This window comes from Leptodactylus fuscus, chromosome 1 (assembly GCF_031893055.1).
Source record: "Leptodactylus fuscus isolate aLepFus1 chromosome 1, aLepFus1.hap2, whole genome shotgun sequence".
Taxonomy (NCBI): Eukaryota; Metazoa; Chordata; class Amphibia; order Anura; family Leptodactylidae; genus Leptodactylus; species Leptodactylus fuscus.
The window spans coordinates 159617807-159639113 of NC_134265.1; the positions used below are offsets into that span (position 1 = coordinate 159617807).

A 21307-nucleotide genomic window follows, 5' to 3' on the forward strand; every position below is an offset into this window, starting at 1 on the left:
AAACCGGCTGTATATGTAGCACTGTATGATCAACACTAAGCATTATTTCATAAATACTAATTCATTTTTCCTCTGTCCTTTACATGTATAATCTACACATGGAGCTTTGAAAAAAATTTTTTATTAGTGTATGTTCATTGACGCTAATGTAGAGCAAAACAAAAAACGAAAAAATCCCTTGAAACTAATTTTAAGCGTAGTGAGTTTTCAACACATTTGCAGCACAGATGGTAGGGTGCTCTAATTGTTACTTAATTGCATATGACAATCTGAATGAGAGGAATACGGGTTAAAAACTTTCACGGCAATATTTAGGGCAGATGTTTGTTTTGTATTTTATAATCTAAACATTTTATTTGTTTTTGCAAACATTAAAACATTGCTATGTTTTATTTACTTTGTAGTAATAAGTAAATAGCCGTAACGGAAACATCTATTAAAAGGTTTGAATGAAGCATAGAACAAACATAGTATGGCCTACGAGTTTTTTCCCTAACAATTTCCCATAAATGCAATACAAGAGAAGTCATATAAATTTGTCATACCATGACTTTGGATTGTAATGGAGTCCATATGAAAACAAATGGCCCAAGGATGCATTTTTCGTGATTATTTATAACATGTACATCGTCACATCATATAATTATTAGGATTACATTATGGATAGGAAAGAGGTAACATCAAGGAGTAGCTACTATTATGAGAAACAAAGTTTTATGACTACAAACTTATCTTATCTGTACACATGATGGTAGCAGAGGTGTAACATAAAATCTGTCATAGTACTGATATAGTTTTATGTGGCAGAGGAATCTTTGTATCAGGGCCTGGGTGCAATTGCTGCGGTATCTTGAAAACATAAAAAACATGAACTTGAAGCAATGCACATACCATCAAGTAGACTGGGAATGTATACAGATCACAAAAACCTGAGAGTGGAAATGAGGGGGTGGGGGAGGAAGGGAAGGGGAAGGAGTCAGAGACCATTCAAAATACAGTATGCATCCCAAGATGACCATATAGCCTGGAACGTCTCAACAGTATGGTTAAGTGTGGCCGTCAAGTTCTCCATACTACGGACATCCTTAACTCTGGCTACAAGATGAGAACCAGAGGGAGGAGAGGCACTCTTCCATCGGAGAGCGATGAGCATTTTGGCTGCAGTACAGAGATATAGAAATGATTTAGAGGTCTGTTTACCCAGATGAGCAGGGGGGAGATTGAGAAGATAGATAAGGGGGTCTAAAGGGACACAGTGGATAAATAGAGCGTCCGTAAGGGACTTGACCTCCAGCTAGAAAGGACAGTCCCAAAAAATCCTAGAATTGCTTTTGAGGAAACATTTTGTGGTGTGACATGTAAAAACCGTAGTTGGGGTTCTTGCGTGTAATTTTAGATGCTGCTAGTAATATCATGACTGCACTGTGATTCCTTCAATATATCATTTGGCCACTGCAGCATGTCCACTAAAACATATTGAGGAGATGATGCTTTGTCCATTGGGATAACTTGTAGGCAGCGCCGCACCTCCCATGAGGCGACCTGAAGCGACCGCTTCAGGCGGCGCTATGCCAGGGCCCCGGGGAGGGCGGCATTTTTGCTTACCTAAGCCAGTCCAGGACAAGCTGTCCTGGACTGGCTTAGTGTCACCGAGCCGTGGATTGGGGAGGCCGCTGGAGCAGCGCTCCCCTCACGCTCAGGCAGAGAGCAGGTCCTCTTTGTGCCTGCTAACACTGCTTCACCCCGCCCCCCTTCGCTCCGCCCCCTACTCCCGGGGGGGGGGGGGGGGGGCTTTCTGCCGTCCGCCTGGGGCGGCGAAAAAGGCAGGTTTACCCCTGCTTGTAGGTAATGGAGGTATTGGTAAATGTGATTGGTCAGTGTGCTAGCCTTGTTTTTCACCTGCACTTTTAGCCCTCGGCTGATGAACCCTCTCTTTAGAAGCTTTTGTGATATCCATATTAAATTTAGTATATTCTTTAGCATGCGAAGGAGTTCTCCTCTGGTGAATGCAAAATGTATTTTTCAGAAAAATCCCATTGCAATCAGTGTTATCCTTAAAGGGGGTTTCCAGGATCACCCTTTTTTTTCCATATGAGGTCAGGGAAAGATAAAAAAAAAATGACATGCTGCTCTGGTGTTTTCTTCCAGCCAAAGTCCCTGCTGCATGTGACCGCAGAGGCCAATTGGTGGCCTATGGAAAGGACACGGGACATCACTATCTATGTCCTTTGCTGAGACCACTGATTGGTCTCAGTGTTCACATGCGACAAGGACAACCCCTTTATGACGGGGACATTTCTTCAGAAATCTCTGTACAGTAATGTCAGACAGTATTTCCATAAATTTTTGACTGAAACTCACAAGTTATTCCACTTGTTCCTTTACTTAGGCTACAAAAAAAAAAGTGTTGAAGGAATTTGACTGTTAACTTTTGTAGCAAGACTTTTGAGTCGTTCCACATTGTTTGCAACTGTGGCTTTGCATTTTTCAAATAAGCGGAGGGGATCCAAGCAGTCGGACCCCCGACCAAACTGCTACTTACTCTCTATTTTGATGATGGGGGATATATTGCTAAGGTGTGTTTTCCCACCTTAAAGTTCATTTTTTTTTAAAAAAAAATGTTCTATTATACTTAGCTTATTATACTTATACATAATGCTCCCAGGGAATGTGTGTGGCGACAGGCAAGTGAACAATTTTCTTAGACCCATCATGTTTTGCTTCTTGAAAATTGATTACCTTACACCTTTTCTTACAAGGCACAAGCTAAATAGAAAGTTGATGGCTGTCGCAAATATAATTTCAGGCTATTTCACATATTTCCATTTTTAGAGATTATGCCTGAGCTATAGTGTAAAATTATGTGTAGCTGCATTTCTAGTTATCTGAGTTTTTATTTGATTGTTAATATTAGAATTAGACATTAACAACATAGCAAGTCACACAAAAAGATATACAATAGTGTGGCAATTTGCAAATGAGAGTAGGAAAAAATCACAAAAAATGTATATGCACCCCAGAAGTTTGGGTAAATATTAGGCCTAAACAATGCAAATGTAGCCTTGGCACAAGTGCAATGGTTTGTTGAAAATGACTGGTCACTAACTGTAGCGGCAATTTTACTAATCAAAATGAATACATCATAATTTAGGTTCCACACATGACTGTTGTTTATGCATCAATGGAGCAGCTATTATCATGGATTCATCATACATACATTGAATGGTACATTGGCATTTTTAGGCTGTTTTGTCTAATTTTGCATCTCTTTAATGGCCTTATTTTGCCCACTGTTTTGCAGTAATAATAGTAGGGATTTGTTAAGATTGGCATTTTCCTAGTGCTGAGTGGCATGAACTGCGCCTATATTCTCAAGAGGCACAGAAACTGGTGAGCAGGTTCAGAATGGGGGAACCATCTTTGGTACAAGAACCATCTTTGGTACAAGAACCATCTTTGGTACAAGATGGGGGAACCGCGCCTATATTCTCAAGAGGCACAGAAACTGGTGAGCAGGTTCAGAATGGGGGAACCATCTTTGGTACAAGAACCATCTTTGGTACAAGAACCATCTTTGGTACAAGATGGGGGAACCGCGCCTATATTCTCAAGAGGCACAGAAACTGGTGAGCAGGTTCAGAATGGGGGACCCATCTTTGGTACAAGAAAAGGAAATGCACCAGAGATGCACCATTCTTAAATATCTACTCCAGAAATTTGGTGTAGATGGGTTGATAAAGTCTCTACCTTGTGTACATTGTAGCATCTTTGGCCACATGAACGAAGGACAGAAGGTGTCGAAAACACTTAACTATTTGGGTGCAAAGTATGTATGCTAGTTTTTTGGGAGAGATTTGATGAATAAATCTGCCTTATAGCATTTAGTTTAATACCCACTATTGATTCCCATTGGAGAAAGCAGATTCTCTTCCAGAACCCTTTCATATAGATTTCACATTTAAAAAAAGATTAATAGGAAATGCTGTCACGTTGTCCTTTTGGCTTGTAACCTACTTTACCTGTAATAAATTCAGCTGAATTTCAGTTGTTTACAGCTATACAGAACTGTGCATCTATAAAAGCATGTTCTACAGTACATTGATTCAGTCAGTCAGACATGCTGCCAATTACACTGTCTTACCGTCACAATTGTAGGTAGCATTGAGTTAAATTGCAGGTAATATAAAGCTGCAGTTTCCATGCTGTGAAATTGGCCTGTGTATTATTTCTACACAGCAAGCTGTCAAGTACTGTTCTTTCGTTTGCCAAGGAAGAGAGATCATCTACAATCTGAAACACCATCCATCCCATTATGCTCTGCTCCATGTTTATTCCCTGGGTGTAAACTCTCAAAAATTTTGAATCATAAAAAGTAAATGTGATATAGAAAAAATATAATTCTATTATAACTTATATTATTATGATATAATTTAGTTTTCCAGGTCTAGAGTATTGATGACCTATCCTTCTGTCCTGACACCCAACACCTCTGCCATTTAGCTATTTGTAGGGGAGACCGCATTTGCGCAAGCATCGGTTCCACTTCCTTGTTTACCATGCACAACGTTTACGTAGCAGTGTTTGTGCAGGGAATCGCAACTTTGTTTGCATTCCACATTTGTGCAGCATCAAACATAATAAAAATAGATAAAATATCCACCGTGAAATCAGAAACCGTATACAAATATATGGGAGCCATATTATGGCTCTATACAACTTACATGTTATTCACTACATGCTGCAATATGTTTGTATGCACATACACTGACAAGCAAAAGGGTAACAATGTTTTCAACTTTTGACTTTCAGGCTCCATATCTCACCATCCTCTACAGCTTCAAATGTGAGACTACCATCATTTTATAAGTACCTACAATACTTATTGAGGACACTATATAGCCAAAACATCTAATAGAAGTTTATTAATGTAAAATTGATATACATCTATCAGATACATCATACAATGTAAATACACAAAGAGATAACAAGTAATACACTGCCACAACTGTGTCAAAGATACAGATAACCTACTCCCCCTAAAGGATAGAGGATAGTGTTCCCCAGCTATATAACCCACCGGGTAAAATGCTTAACTGTCGCAAAAAGGAGTGTATCGATTAGATCATACCTAAGCTTACAACTAGTATAACAATTACATCTCTCGGTAGACTCCTATGCAGAAATTCAGTAAAATACTCAACATACTTAAAGATACACTCATAAATACCTAAGTACTACCAGATGTTCAAAGTACACCCTAATGCATCAATATAGATGTTTACTGCATCAGTGTATGTAAACTGAAAGTATACATAACAGCGCCATAATAAGACACAAAATTCAATGGGGGCTCACATCCAAACCACATCTCATGGAGATTTATAGACCATCATCTTGGCTATCTCATACATAAATTTAACTTACAACTATCTAGCATATGATTAGATGGGCAGTTACTGCATTGTTACTGTATTGCTCCTGGTGGTGGAAAAATCTTTTTCTTGTATATTACAAATTGCAACCTGTTTGCACATTCCCTAATAACTCAATGTGTTATTAGGTTGATTCACAAGCAAAAGTTTGGTTCACTGGTTCAAATTGCGAATCAACCATAAAGATTTCCCAAGAAGAGAGAAACCGCATCATGCAGCTTATCGATAGTGGTCTCTTGGTCAAGAAAATTGCCAAACTGCATCATGTGAGTGCAATAACAATTGGAAGAATACAAAATGAAGTCCGTCCATCCATTCAAAAGCCAAGAGGTGGATGTACAGACAAAATATCAGAGTCAACAAGTCGGCTCATCACAAGGTCCATCTGTTCTGGCACGACAAACACTACAGTGGAGGTGGCTTATATGCTTCATAATAATAAGATGATGGGCATCCATGCAAGGACCATGTGAAGCTTGTTATACAAGTCTGGAGTGGTGGCCCAAATAAAGGTGAAGAAGCCTCAACTTCAATATTGTCATAAACATTGGTGACGAAAAAGTACAAAAAAGTGGACAGTAGAAGATTGGAAACGGGTGATTTGGAGTGAAGAGTCTCAGTGCTGAACTATATCTAAGTATCCTACAAGACAAGTTACTTTTACACTCAAGGACTCTGGGTATGGAAAAGACGACATAGTGCAGGACAACGACCCGAAGCATACATTGAGATTAGCAAATAAATTGTTCAATGACAGTGATTGTGCTGCATTAACCCCCACAGTCTCCAGATATCAACCCATTTGAACACTAGTGGGTCGATTTGAAGAAAAAGCTGTATTCATACCCAAGTGAGTCGTTCACTGTGTACCAACATTGGGAGATCTGGGATCAGATTTAGGTCAAGACCTGCTGGAATCTGATTGAGAGCATACCTAAAAGGGTTAAGGCAGTGCTTAAAGCCAAAGGTGGATTTAGAAAATAACAAAAATTTAAATTTAGATTTTTAGGAGCAAAACAGTAAAACTCAAGTACATGACAAGAATCTGCATAACTAATCATATGCTAAATAGTTACAAGTCAAATTTGTGTATGAAATAGCCAAGATGATTGTCTGTATAATGTTGGTAGTGTCAGGTTCAAAGCTGTAGTGGATGGTGAGATATGGAGCCTGAAAGTCAAAAGTTCAATACACTGTTACCCTTTTGCCAGTGTATTGTGGCCTATCCTATATGTAAGTTGCAATAGTTAACTTGAGTGCTCTGCATTTTGGATAGAGTTAGGTTGTATTTTCTCCACCTTGAGTAGCAAAGCCTTTTGAAAAAAGTAGCATTTTTTTTCCATCTAGTACTGCAATGCAGTTTTCCTCAGAGACTACTCTGAAAACATTATGGGTGACATGGAAGTGGCTACAAAACACATTGCCAGTTAAAGCATAACTAAACTTTCAAATAACTTTTGATTTTATGGCAGTATTTGTGTCATTTATAAATTTTTTAATATTATAATAATAATAATAATAATAATAATAATAATTTTGAAATATAATTTTGTAATATACTTTGGCTCTTTTCCGTGAAATCCTCTATTTCTTTATTCTTTCCCTTGTTTCTCTATATCAAGCTGTTTCTGCTTTAAAGGGGTTATCCTCCTTAATAAAAACTTATGGCCTGTCCTCAAGATAGGCCATCGATTTTACTTCAGCAGGGGTCCATCTGAGTGCTCATAACTGCCACTATAAAAAAGATGGAGCATAAGCAGCTCCTGGCATGTAAATGAGCTGATCTGTGGGGTTGTCGACATTTGGACCCCCAGCAATATAAAATTGATGGTCTATGTTAAAGATAGACCATCAGTTTTATTAAAGTGGATAACCCCTTTAAATCATTTCTGTTACGGGAGTTCCAGACATCTCAATGCTTACATCAATTTATCAAATCGTGGTTTTTCATTTTCATAAGAAGCATTTTGGAACATAATTGTTTTCATTCATCCAGAAAGCCATGGAGCTAACATTAACCTGAAGAGACAGCTAGCATTAAGTGCATTAAGGGGAATGGAATTTCTGATATTTTAGTTTCATCCCCAGGGACAATCTTTTTACTTTAGAGTGCTTAGGTTGAGTCACCTTTGCATCTCTGACCCAGCAGTTATATTTATTCCATGGTTTTCATACGGGAAGAGCTGACTCTGTATGACAGTTCTCACACTCTATCACATCCCTTATTTCTACAGCTAGATCTCTGAATCATTACTGATTTTCGCAGTCTTAAGAAATGTCACAGATAAGCTCCACAGTTACGCTGTGCTGAGTATTTACAAAATGTCTTCACATACTGTAACCATTAGCAATAATAAGGTCAGTATTCTCCATACGGTGGAAAAATCATACTAGTAAGCAATAGGCAGCGCTTGGATATGTTTTGAAGACGACTTGATTTTTGCAAGAGGCAGTGCGTTCTTTTCACTTTTATTCTTTTTTTTTTTTGTATAAAAATGCTTTAAGTAAATGTGTACTTAGGCAATAGTTTCCATTCCTCGGTGGCCACCGGCCTGTTGGTCTTAGTCTTTTTCGTATCCATATTGAAATTGGAAGGAATATTAGTAAGCAAGTTTGTAATTCCACGAAAATAACACCAGATGTCTACAGAGAGTCGAGAGAAAACAAAACCATTTTTTATGCAAATGCAGAATACAATGTGCCGTACATATAAACATGATTAGAAATAAGCTCTAGGATTTTAAAATAAGAAGTTTTCATAAATGAAGCTGATAGTTGTTGAGCTTGGTATGGTGCGACAATGTCACCTCAATGAAACAAATCTGTTAGGCATGTGTCAATATATTATTTAGTAGGAGCAGCAACAAAAAATAAAAAAATCTAGGTGGGCCTTTCTAAGTTACCCTACCTTGTAGTCCAGGGGTCAGCAACCTCTAGCACCTGTGCGGGGGTTGTCACTTGAGGCATATTTACCTGGCACAAAGTGCTCTCTGCTCTTACAAATAAAGAGCAGCTCTGCTACAGGTGGCACGTGCTCTCTCCTGGACCATGGAAACACAGTCTGAATAGAGGAAGCACTACAGAGGATAGTATGAGACAGTGCCCAAAATGTGAGGTAGCTTGTCAGAGGTTATCAGTTGTTTTTGTACATTGTAGTAAGTGCAAAGGTACAATAAATGGCAGCTGAACATGCTAAAGAGGGTGTGTGGTCATTAATTTTAACAAGGCTGGATAGATTTGCATGGGTTCATTCAGCAAAAAGACACCACTTCGTGAAGTGTACCAAGAGGAAAAACAAAACAAACAATGCCAAGCACTAATAGTGTAATACTGTGGGATATAGTAAATGCTCACCTTGGTGAGTTGTGATTAGCTCACAACTACTTAAACGGCATAAAGGAATAATACCAATGTGTTGGTGGACCTCAGGAAGTAGCTCCAAGCCTCAGGAACATGGTACTGGTGATAATACGTCAGGAAGATACAGTCAAGCGGTGTAGGATATAAGTGAATACCCCAAAACAGAGGCATACAAGCGCTGGTCCACATACAAAGAGTTTTAATCTAAATGATAAACACCCGAAACGTGTTGTGTTTACCACTTAGATTAGAGCTCTTTGCATTTGATAGGGCTGCCCAAACTGTAACCCCAGGTTGATTCAGTTGTTGCAAGGGGTTTTCTTTTGTGTAATAAACACAGTTGGGGGGAATTTATCAATACCTGCACTCCAGAATCCTAGCGCAACGTTTGGATTTGCAACTTTTTAAGCTCATCAGCACAAAACATGTGCAGCCTTTTAATTTCTACACCATTCACTCCACTTTTCAAAAGTGGGAGGGAAAGTGGGCATGGTTGGCTTGTCTAACCTTCTATACTCAAGATTTATCAGCTGCCACTTTTTAAAAAGTCACACAAATTTGCAAACTCATTTCAGTTGGCGGCGTTAAAAAGCGGAGTAACATTTCAGGACAGATGTGTCGGACTTATAGATGCATCTAGTGTATGAAGCATTGGACAACACTTGATAGATTTGGCGCAAATTATGCCAATGCAGACTTCGGCAAATCTGACTTTAGAAATTCCCCTAATGATAAATTTCCCCATTTGTGCCTATTAACAGCACCTGAAAGTTTGAAGTTGGTTTCATTGGACCAAGTTTTTTGTCATTAATGTTGTCTCATTGTGTTTGCCTCACAAAATTTTAATCGATGTGGTCCATCTTATAATAATCCATGGACTAAAAGATCTACAGGAAATGTCTAACTCTTGGCAGCCAATCATAGCACAGCCTCACTTGTGGTAGTGCTCTTAAAAACTGAAATCATTTAAACCTAGGTTCACACAGTGCTTGTGTTTGATGGTTTTACCGGCCTGAACCTCATGCCAAAAGAAGGACTCCTAGCATAACAGATATCTGCCTCACAGCGACATATTGTCCTGTAACATATTCTCTATTGGAAAGTATGTTGCTGAGAGGCAGGGACTCCTAGCATCATAGCTAATGCATTCCTTGGAATCCATCTTCCGACATACTGTTCAGGCTAGGAAATCCGGCACTCACACAGACCAAGTTTCACGAGTTATGTGAATCTAGGGTAAGGCTGGGGCCCCACGGGCCAGAAATGCAGTGATTTGCCAATGGCGGAAACGCTGCGGGAAAAATTGCGGAGTTTTACAGTATCTGCTAAGTGTATGGGAGTCATGCGAAACCCATGCCCACTTTGCGGGAAAAACCGTAGCGTGGATACGCTGCAATTTCCAAAACTGGCACGGTTTTGGAAATCGCAGCATGTCAATTATATCTACGGAAACGCCAGTGGCTTTCCCGTAAATATAATGGTAACAAAGTCCGCAGAGGAAAACTCTGTGAACTGTCTGCTCAAAGCGCTGCGGGAAGAACCGCAATGCGTTCCCACCGTGGTTGTTTCCACAGCGCTTTAGCGCGCCATTTCCGGCCCATGGGGCCTTAGCCTAAGACTGTTCAAAGAATTTCTACTCGTATACCTACTTATGCGCTGTATTTATTTAAGAAGTCTAGTCATTATATAGAATATTATATTTATATATATTAAGCAAATCTTATAACGGAGTGGATTTTATGACACCACAATGTTTCATTTTGCTTTTAGGGTATATTCATGTCAATTATTTTCTGCAAGCTGTTTTCATTTATATACTTTACTAAAGGGGTTTTACAAGCCTCCTGAAAAACTAATGATACAAATACCATAGCCAGTAATTGTCTGGACGGGCATTTCAGAGCATTTCCTGTGGTTTCAGGGGCACCAGAAGGCTGAACACAGCACCAACACTGTGGACCAGTTTGTGGAGGGGTTAGAAAAGTTTTTGTTATTTTAACATTCCTCTATTAGACACTTTTACCATTAGTTTTTTAGAGCGGGAAAACGCCTTGAGCCTGGGGCCACACGTGGCATAAACGTAGTGTTTTACAGTCACTGTACAGTGGAAGGAATTCTAGCGAATCCCATACCCACCATGCAGGAAAATATGCGCTGCAAACATGTTGTGATTTCCAAAATCATTGTGGTTTTGGGAATCGCAGCGTGTCAATTATAAACCCATGTCAATTCTAAACGCTGGTGGTTTCCCTAAAGGTATAATGAAAGCAGAAAATCTTTGTGGACTTTCTGTGAAAAGTACTGAGGGAAAAACTGTGATGCGTTGCTGCTGTGGTTTTTCCTGCAGCGTTTTTTTTTATTTATTTATTTTTTTTTTTTTGCTGCGGGGCGCTACGTGGGGCCTTAGCCTTAATTTTCTATATTTTCCTATTATTGTTTACTGTTATTATTTATTTATTTTATATAGAGCCGAGACTGTCTTAAACTGGGCCCACCAGAACAGGGAGAAGATGTCCAGGTAAAATGGCCTGATGGGTTGCTATATGGAGCTAAATACCTTGGATGCAATGTTCTCTATATGTTCAAGGTGAGTGCAATTTGTAAGACTTTCAATTTTATTCACCATTGAGTTTTACCACTGTGTGCATAGTTACTTACCAGATCATTAACTAAAAAAAACCAAAAAAAACCCCAAAACACTCAAATATAAAATATTGAATTGCTGCAAAACAATGCATGCAATTTTGTCTCGGGTAGATGTATAAATGATTATGGGTGTGGTCTGATTAGACACTGGGTCTTGACACACGAGGGCATAAAATATGCCTTTCTGAGGTTACTTTCGAGTAGTGTACCTCTTAATGAGAGAGCTTTGTTTAATAGTAATGCCACTGTAATGCACTCAAAGACCTTTTACCAGGTGACTTTGAGAAGGGGTGCATCTTTGGATGTGTGATGCAACGAATTGATAGCTATTTAGGCCATTCCGACTTAGCTATTAGGAGGTGTTGGGAGCAGTGGTTACATAGGGGGACACATACATGGTCATCTCTTATCAGTAGAAATGACATTTGATCAAAATGACAGGTTTTTTTTACGAAAAACTATCCACTTTTTAAACCAAATTTTTTTATATTATTATTACATTTCTTTTTCACTATCTATGTGTTAACTTTTGCCAATTCTGCAGGAGTTTTCTTTGCAGCAGACAACTAATGGACATCACCCGAGAGTATTACAGTTCAAGATAACATCTCCGTAGAGAACATCAATGAACCATCATTGCATGCAATACTGACAATATCACATCTTATATAGTCCCATAGACTGCAAAGAGTTGGCTTGAGTCTGGTGCCATGAAACTGTTGCTGTTTCACTAAACAAAGCAGAGGAGTTCAGGCGAGATGGCATAAAGCATGTACAGAAAATAAAAAGTAAAAAAAAAAACCTAAAAAAACCCCCTCTACAATTAGAAAATTAGAACTGATTAGAAAAAGTGATATATTTCACTTTCTAGTTTGAATAAATAAATACTATAGTCTCATTGGTTACTATATTGATAGACTGAGTAAATCACAGGAGCCATGTTACTATTGTGTCTAGAAACCTGTTGGAGGGTCCTGACTTTTGAATGCCTTGTCTATTGATAGTTTATATTGCCTAGCCAGTACAAAAATTAAAGTGACTCGTAAAGGTGTATAGTACTGTTGAAAGAAGCCAAGCTCTTGGATAGGAATTTACCTCTGTAAATTCTCGCTATATACTGTGTAGTCAGTCTTTTGCACAGCATATTGCAAATCTTTTGTCAATTTAGCTGGAAAGTAGAAACTTTTGGAAACCAATGCACAGAATATAGTTTTGATGTATTTGACTATTTTTGGCACTCTGCTGGATTTTTTTCCTTTTCTGTACAATAAAGGATTCATCTTAGATTAAATTTTCCCGTAGACAGGAAGAAGCATTTTCTGTTTTTGAAATGAGCATTTTAGAACGCAGTGTTGTAGACATTGGCTTAGTTAACAGTATCTCATGGCATGTCACTCAGGTTGTCTTTACCTTATTCACGCAGACAGTGTGAAAGCTATTCAATTAATTTCTGCTAGCAGTTCAACCAGAAGCAAACATAAGAAAGAAATTAAATAAAGAATAAAAAAAAAAGTTGATGGATGGGTATGTAAAAGTTTTAGCTGCAACTACATTAAAATGTGGCACTTTAAATACTGATAATACAGTTCTGGTTATCTTTGAAACTGTATGGTTAATGGAAATTCCTGAGGCAGAAAACACAGACATTTAAAGACCCGTTTTCGTTTCAGCTACTTATATGCCAAGTTAAACTTAGAAGACCCCTGCAGAGATGGCTCCTGGCTACAGACCTCATACTTCCTATTCTGTGACTAAATACTTCAGTTATATTTAAGGCGTTTTATGAAAATAATAGCCCTCTATTGCAGGACTTGGGGATGGTTTAGGTATGACCTTGCTTATTATTTCCATCTTTTTTATTACTGAAGGTAACTTTGCCTTTAGTGGCATCTGCTTGACAGAAAGATAATTAATTGAGCATTACACTAGTAAAAAAAACACAAAAAACAAACAAACAACATAATAATATACCTATACAAGTGACTATTCAAAATCAAGCAAACCTACATTTCCTCCATACTAGTTCTAGATAAATTTAGTCTGTGTTGTTGGTTTAGACTTAAGTCTAAATCACGAGTTGACGAGAAGCAATAAAAACTGAAAAAGTTTAATCTGTTTTATACTTTCACAGTATAGCATATATGTATAGAATACAAATGTTGAATAAGGGTTACACTGTAGGGACCCATATAAATTGGTAAATCTGGATAATGGAGATCAAGTTAATTGACTTTTTTGTTTTTTGTTTTTCATTCATTGACTTCTCTGTTCTCTTTCCTAATGCTTTATCTCTCCTGGTACTTCTACAAAAACATAATATTTTCAAGAAACTCCTATAGTCCATTTGCCCTGTACAGCAATCTTGAAATGAGCAGTTCCCAAAGTTCAGATCAATAAAGGAAGCTTAGTGCAATAGGACCCCACCAATAGGATATTAATAGCCATACTTAGAGAGGCCATCAGTATTGTAGACATGAAAACCCGTTCTGTTCGGATTGCTATGAGTTTTCTGTAGAGAATTGATCGTCAATACTGATTCCTATTTCATTGTTTGTCAAACGTAACTCTATTGAAACTATTGTTTCCTAAAGTGAAAAAAACAACAACCAACCAAACCTTAAATTGACACTTTATTTGTGACAGTACGTTCAAGTTTTGTCCAGTGTCCTAACTGGTCTTTTAGTATACTATTTAAAAATGTAAAAATATTATATTTCTTGCCATGTACTATTCTATTGTCGAATGCCATGATTCTGCTTTTATAAATTATTGTTTCATTGCACTTAGCGCCTGAATCAAAGTGACATGAACTGTCTGAATACATATTTCCTGATGGCATCAATAGTGAGATCCAATAATTTAACGGCTGTGAACTTGTAACAGTGAGAAAAAATATGTTTCCAGAACTACAGGATTATTACCGTAGTAGTCCTCAGAGTGGATTGCCAAGACTTTCTTTATAGACCATTGATTCTTAAAACCATTAATGGTCAAACTGTACCTCCACCCAAAGACCTACTAGCTAAAACTTGGCCTTCATGTCAGGCCACAAGGAAATTCTCTTGCTTGCTTCAATACAGAAGGAAAACTGCATGATTATAGTTTCAGATTTTAATGGGACTGTTTCCTTCTCATATTTCCGAGTGAAAGACTTGGCAAATTTGAGCCTTGACCAGTAATATAAGTTGATGTAAGTCTCACTCTGTCTGATGGCTAATACACTCTCTAGAAAACCATTTATGAAGGCAGCATGGCTGTGGATTAAGTGTAAGCAATAGCTAGCTGTGGCTGTGATCATTATTAAGGGACATATGATAAAGCATACAAAAGTTTGCTGTTACATCCCTGCATAGTACAGACGACTGTCCCTGGTTACCTGATCGATCACTCCATTTTAACTAAAAGTGACCCCATACTTATTGCTTAAGTACAAAAACACTAATGCATGTTCATGTGAACTGCAAGACTTATTTTGCAAATAAAGCAGAATTGTAATGATTCTGAAATACAATACATTTTTCTTAATCCAACTATACATTTAAATAGTTTTTAGATGACAGGAGTACTTTCCATATCATGTCAATATTTTTTTTACTTTGCAGGTTGAATTTGAAGATGGATCACAAATTGTCACAAAGAGAGAGGATATTTACACAATGGACGAAGAACTTCCTAAGAAGATCAAATCTCGCTATGTAAGTTTTAGATTTTTGTCTCAATCTGTTATTGGGGACGAAGTGTAAATGATTATTACAAAGGTGCAATAATATTCTATGTTGTAATGTTATAGTCTCCAAAATCCCTTCAGTCACCCAAATATTGAAAGTCTCTCCTGTGAAACTCCTCTGCCCTAAAGTATTCTGTAAGGGAACATTAAGATATGAAAAATTAAAGCCAAAGTTAAGACAATGTTAGCCTTCTAATTCCAGTAGTGCACAACTTTGTACAGACATTTGCTTGTCTGATTTCTTGATTTTAGGATAATGCCTGGGGATGTACATCTAACAGTTCATTCAATAAAAGTGTTTTTAGTGGATGTCCAGTTATGGTATGAATTACAGTACAGCACTGAACTTCTGTGTATTGTAAACCTGCTGCTCAGTTGTCTACTCCCAACCAGGCATCTGTTTTAATGACCAGGATCAAAAACACTGAAGTTTGAGATGTTGAAATAATTAAGAGGTTCTCAACTTTTAATAATTTTGCCACATCTCAGGTGCTAGCTTAGATTTCAGGCATTGTTTTCTCATACATCCCAACTTTCAAAGTAGTGAAGCAGAGAGTGGACAGTACACTCTCTGCTCTCAACCTTTATTACAGGTTCCAGCCCCACCCTCAACACCCATACAAAATAAAAATTACTGTATCGGAGAGGAACAACTATATAACAAAAAAAATATATATATATATATATATATATATATATATATATATATATATATATATATATTTATTTAGTAGCACTTTGTGCTATTAAATATAAAAAAAAAAAAAAAAAAAGTGAAAAACAGACTCGTTTTCCCTCTTCTTGTGTTGTATATTTTTCTGGGTATATATATATAAAAAAAAAAAAACTGCAAAAATAAATACAACATAAAAATAAAGTCCTATGTGTCATTGAAAAAAGACGCAGAAATTAGTTCAATAACCCAAATGATGATAATGGTACAGCACAAAAAAATTAAAAATATGTTTAGTCCTCAACTACAAATTGACCTGGTACTGAAGTGGTTAAAGACTGAAGTTTTTATTTTTCAAGTGCTGTATATCCTAAAAAATGCAGATAATAAATTCCCCACACTGTTAATAAAAGTTGGTGTGTTAATATTCTAATATATGAGGTTTCATGGGGATTCTATCTTTAAGTCAAAACTAGTATTGGGTCATTGTACTGCTACCTGGCTTATCATATGACGTTTTTTATATATATATATTTCAAATAGTTTTTCTTAACATATTCTTCTAGTCCAAAGCGTCTGACATGAAATTTGAAGATGCTTTTTATGGAGAAGAAGTCATTAAAGGTGACAAGAAAAGACAGAGGGTGCTGAATGTGAAGTTCAAGAATGAATATGTAGATGATCCAGGATATCGTACATTTCTCAAGAGTTCATTCCAAAAGAAGACCCGCAAGGGACAATAATGGACTGATGGCACATACAACAGAACAGACCCAAGAATAGAAAATAGTTGTTACAGCATTTGCACTAGAAGGTGGACTGGAAGGGCATTCTCTGGTTTAATCTACTTATTACAATTCTGTTTCTACATGAAATGTACATCAATCGAGACTTGGTAATCATCGACATTACTTCTACTAGGAAGTGGCCCTCAGCATAGCACTCCTCCTATCAATTTCTGGGATATCAAGGGAAAGTCTTTACAGACTGTAATCCAGGACTATGGACTCCTAAACCATGCGCTTCTAAAATACAATTATGCCTTTACCACACTTACATTTTTTCAATGTTTTCTGACGTCATCTACAGGAAGTATGCATGTTAATACTGGTGGCACCGGGTACCCAGTTAGGTAGGTCATGCACTGTATACACAGCTGATCAAAACTTCTACCCCATTTGTTACTGCATGCATAGACCTCTTTGTAATTGTCCTTGAAGCCCATGTTACCATCTCTGAAATTTTTTGTTTTTCTTAATAATATTGGGTATTTTGTTTTCCCTCACCTACTAGAATTGAGGTAAACTCTGAAGAGTCTTAAGATTTGGACTTGGAAACATTGACTACTCTAGTCACTCAGGGCCGCAAGTTTTCAGGATATGTAAATTGATGTTCTGCAAAAGAACTATATATATATATGGGTTGTCTTACCAGCATTTATTATGAAATATTTGTCAGAATATTTAAAGGTCAACTTTTTGATTTAATGTACATATTCCATATGTATGGTAGTTCCACATAAGGTTAAGTATCCTCTGCACAGTGATTTTTGGCTTGAGGAGTCAAATCCCCATATTTGAGTGAGGCAGTTCACCTACAGTGCCCTTCTCCAGTATGCACTCCACATATATAAGTTACCGTAATTTTGTGAAGCAATAATAAATATTTTCTCTGACAAGTGGAGGAATTCTTGTCTTTGGAATATCCTCATCACTAATTTACTTCTGGTTTTACAGAGATTTGTTCAACAACTGATTCCTTTGTGTATAACGGTATCCAATTTCAGAAGCCGAGTGGACAATGGTTAAAGAAGTCTCTTTAGTAAATACATTTTAGAGCTGTTTGGTTGATAACTTCATATTTATTCATTGACTAACACTTTTACTGTCGGGGTAATAATATCCACGCCATTATGTAATCTTCCATGCAGCCACTTAGGACAAGCCTTCGTTCAGTTAGGCTTTTTTGTTCATACTGAAATCTTCTTCAAAAATTGTCTGCCTTACTCAGGAATGGATGCCAGTTCTTGGTCATTAAAACTAAATTATATTTATATTGACTGTTCCACTCATTTCCACTGTTTGTTTTGTAAGGCATCTGGCAACATAATCTGGTACAGTTTAATCTTCTATTAAATAAAAAAGTGCCCAATTGATCAGGAAAAATATACTAGGTGTGCTGTAATATACTTTGTTGACAATGGCAAGAATTTCTTGGGAACTGAAATGATTGACAAATCTTCATGAAGTATTGACTCAGTCTACAGAGTATAAGCCAGCTGTGAATGCATAATACGTTGGTCTTTTTGTAGGTTGCTGAACCACTAAGTTAAAAATGTTTGTGTTCCTAACGTGGAAGTGAAATATTCTGAAACAAGATATCTCTATTTTAAATAATCCATTTGGTTTCATATAATCCGTAGGTAATATGTGCGGATTATTTTTTCCTTTTAGCACACCAGCACTTCCCAATTGTTCCTTATTTTTTTTAGCAATGCTTAAATTGCTTCTTTTTATTGCCCTGTATATTGTAATTCTTATATTTCTTTTCATACAGTATGATTTTTGACGTCATGTAAAAAGTATATACTTTTTGTTAAACTGGATGTGCAAAAAACAGTGGAATGTTTATTTTTACTTTATGTGGACTTAGCAACTGAGTATGACACTTTAAAAAAAAAAAAAAATTACAAATCCTATTAATGAGAACATATTATCCTGTCACAAGCTGTTGGGTCCGTAGATAATACTTTTTTTTTTTTTTTTTTTTTTTTTTTTTTGGGGGGGGGGGGCGGATGGGTGCAGTAACGGTCATCACAATGACTGTTTTATCCAGTGTTCCTATCACATCATTAAATACCAGTGTAACCAGAATTATTATGCCAAATGCCACCAAATTATTTCCATGATCTGTACACCTGTATGCAAATGTGCCATAAAAATCTACTTTGTAAATATCCAATATCTCTAGCCATATGGAAATGGCTTTACTGGAACTGGCAAAACGCTCTACAAGCACAACAATTATTTCAATAGAAGTCATTCCCCCTGTACGTTTAATTTCTTTGTATTATTCATGTAACATTTCTGTTATTTGAATTCCATTTTCTTACCTTCAGTTCTTAGGTTTCTGCACAAGAACATTTTTGTCCAAGAAATGTTGTTGTGTTTCCTCTATTATTACACTTGTATAGAACCATTTCCCCCAATTTATTATAATGTTTGGAAAAAAAGTTTATGAAATAATATATTGATGCTTTTCTTTCTTCTTTGTTTTCTGTAATTTAAATCGTATTTATGGTTATAAAATGAATTGAAAAGTGAGTGTGACTCTTTTCTAGTAGCTTATTTGTTTCTCTTTTGTTACGTTTGGGTGTTCAGCTGAGTTTATAACCTGCACCATTAAAAGAATAAAACTGCAAACTTAGTAGTTATTGTTAGTAGTTCTGTTAGGAAATACGATGATTAAGACTGCTTCCTGGCAATATTTTGTTGCATTGAACTGACATTCTCAGTTTAAGGACACGAAGTTCTTACTGAAGTTGTAACTTTTTTTTCTACAAGAGAATAAATAATTTTACTATTTTGCCCATCTTGTCAGTGTGTTTCCTTTTGATATAATTCATCTTAAAGGGAATCTGTATGTAGAACCCATCTTGGTCAGCATGCAATACCAACAGCTCCTTTCTTACGAAAGTCTGTGGTAAATTTCCTATATATCTCACACCAGTTTTCTGAGAAACGTAACGCATCTTTGACACAAAAAGGCCCCAGCGCTAGAGATGAGCAAATCGAATTTGCAGAAGTGGAATTCGATCCGAATTTCAGGAAATCTTCGATTTGCCATGAATGTGGATTTCTTCACACTTCGATGCATTGAATCACATTTTTTATTAAAATGGATGCTGCATATGTTAGGAGAATGGGCAGGGAACTCTGGGAACATGGGATCACCCACAATGCCAAGAATGCAGCTAATCAGCAGCCTGCTGCCCCGTGATGTCACAGCCCTATAAAAATCAGCGGCCATTTTAGGTATAGTCATTTCACATCGCTGTTACTGCAAGGACAGACATCAGCAGAAGCTAGGGGCAGTGATAGAAAACAGATAGAAGCTCAGAGAAAGAGGATTGCAAGTGAAGGGAAAGTATAGGGAGGAAATCAAAGAAGAACTTGGGTTAGTTGCAGCGACTTTAACAGAAAGAAACTTAATACACTGCCGATATACTGCTGCTCATTACTCATGCCTGTGTGATCAAGGTGGAACACAACAAGCCTTTTACAGCCATAAACAGTGATTTTATCATCCACTAATACCTGCATTCCTCTGTTCTCACGCCATGTGTTTATTAGTGGGGGAAGAAATTAGGGGCTTATTAGCCATTGTGTTCAGCGTATACAATTACAGGCCATTTCTCATTATGTCAGACAGAGAGGTGAAAGGCTATCTCCTTTCGCTGCTGCAATCTTCACATACTGCCACTGGGTCACAGTGGCCTCATAAGGCTGCTGCAACCTCCACACTCTGCCACTGTGACCAAATATGTGAGGTGTGCAGTGGTTCTAAGAGTGAAGTCTGTCTTGCGTGTGTCATACTCACTGTATTGTTTGACTACCACAAAACTCAAAAAAACATGGCCAGAGAGTTGACCTAAAACTGCATGTTACATCTCAAGTAGATGGGGTGGGGAAAACAATTATTCACACCCTACCAAAAATACGTACCTCACAGAATATAAGGAAAGCAACCCAATACACACAAACTTTAAACCGGAAGTACTCAAAATATGAACACCATTTTAGAAGATAACAAATGATACATTTTATTAATACTTTTAAAATATCACAAGACAAGATAATACAGTAAAAAAGCTAAAGTGCCAGACAAGTGGAATACACCAAAGATGGGCCTGATAGTATATCTGCACTAGTCTATGATAGTAATAATATAGGATGCACACATAAACAGACATGTATTCAAGATGTAATCTACGTCATAATTAGACAATCGATATATTCCAGATACATTATATTATGATGGAACTCCCTATTCAATGGTAATGATAAGGTCATAGTCGCGTTTATGACTAATTGAACAATAATCCTGGGTAACCTTCATCGTCCTAATTGATAAGGCTGAGGGTCGACAGTCAAGAAATCACTCCACTCTTCTCTCAACCAAAGAATCTGAGCTGACACATTTTTTATTGAGAACATAGTAGCAGAGAAAGGAAGTGATATAACAACAACGTAAGTTTTTCATATTCATTCCTGATTGGTATGTTATCTCAATCAAACAGAAATAGTTTAAGCAGTGCCATATATATCCAGCTGCTCCTGCGTGGTGACCTTGGGGTGCTGTCTTGTGGCAGCAAGCCAAGCATTTGTTTTTCTTGCACCCATCTTGGATACAGGCGCTAACTTATGATTTAACATTATACCAGTTACAAGCATAAGCAACTATATCACC

General features: G+C 37.2%; 1 protein-coding gene across 1 annotated transcript in view; it reads left to right on the forward strand.

The window, feature by feature from the left end:
• KDM4C (lysine demethylase 4C) overlaps window positions 1-18600 on the forward strand; it is a 282851-nt gene extending 264251 nt beyond the window's left edge. The window contains exons 20-22 of the mRNA XM_075278892.1: window positions 11260-11379; window positions 15041-15133; window positions 16405-18600. Of these exons, the coding sequence (XP_075134993.1) occupies window positions 11260-11379; window positions 15041-15133; window positions 16405-16581 (390 nt within the window). The 3' untranslated portion in view covers window positions 16582-18600. The remainder of the gene's footprint in view (window positions 1-11259; window positions 11380-15040; window positions 15134-16404) is intronic.
• The last annotated feature ends 2707 nt before the right edge of the window (window positions 18601-21307 follow it).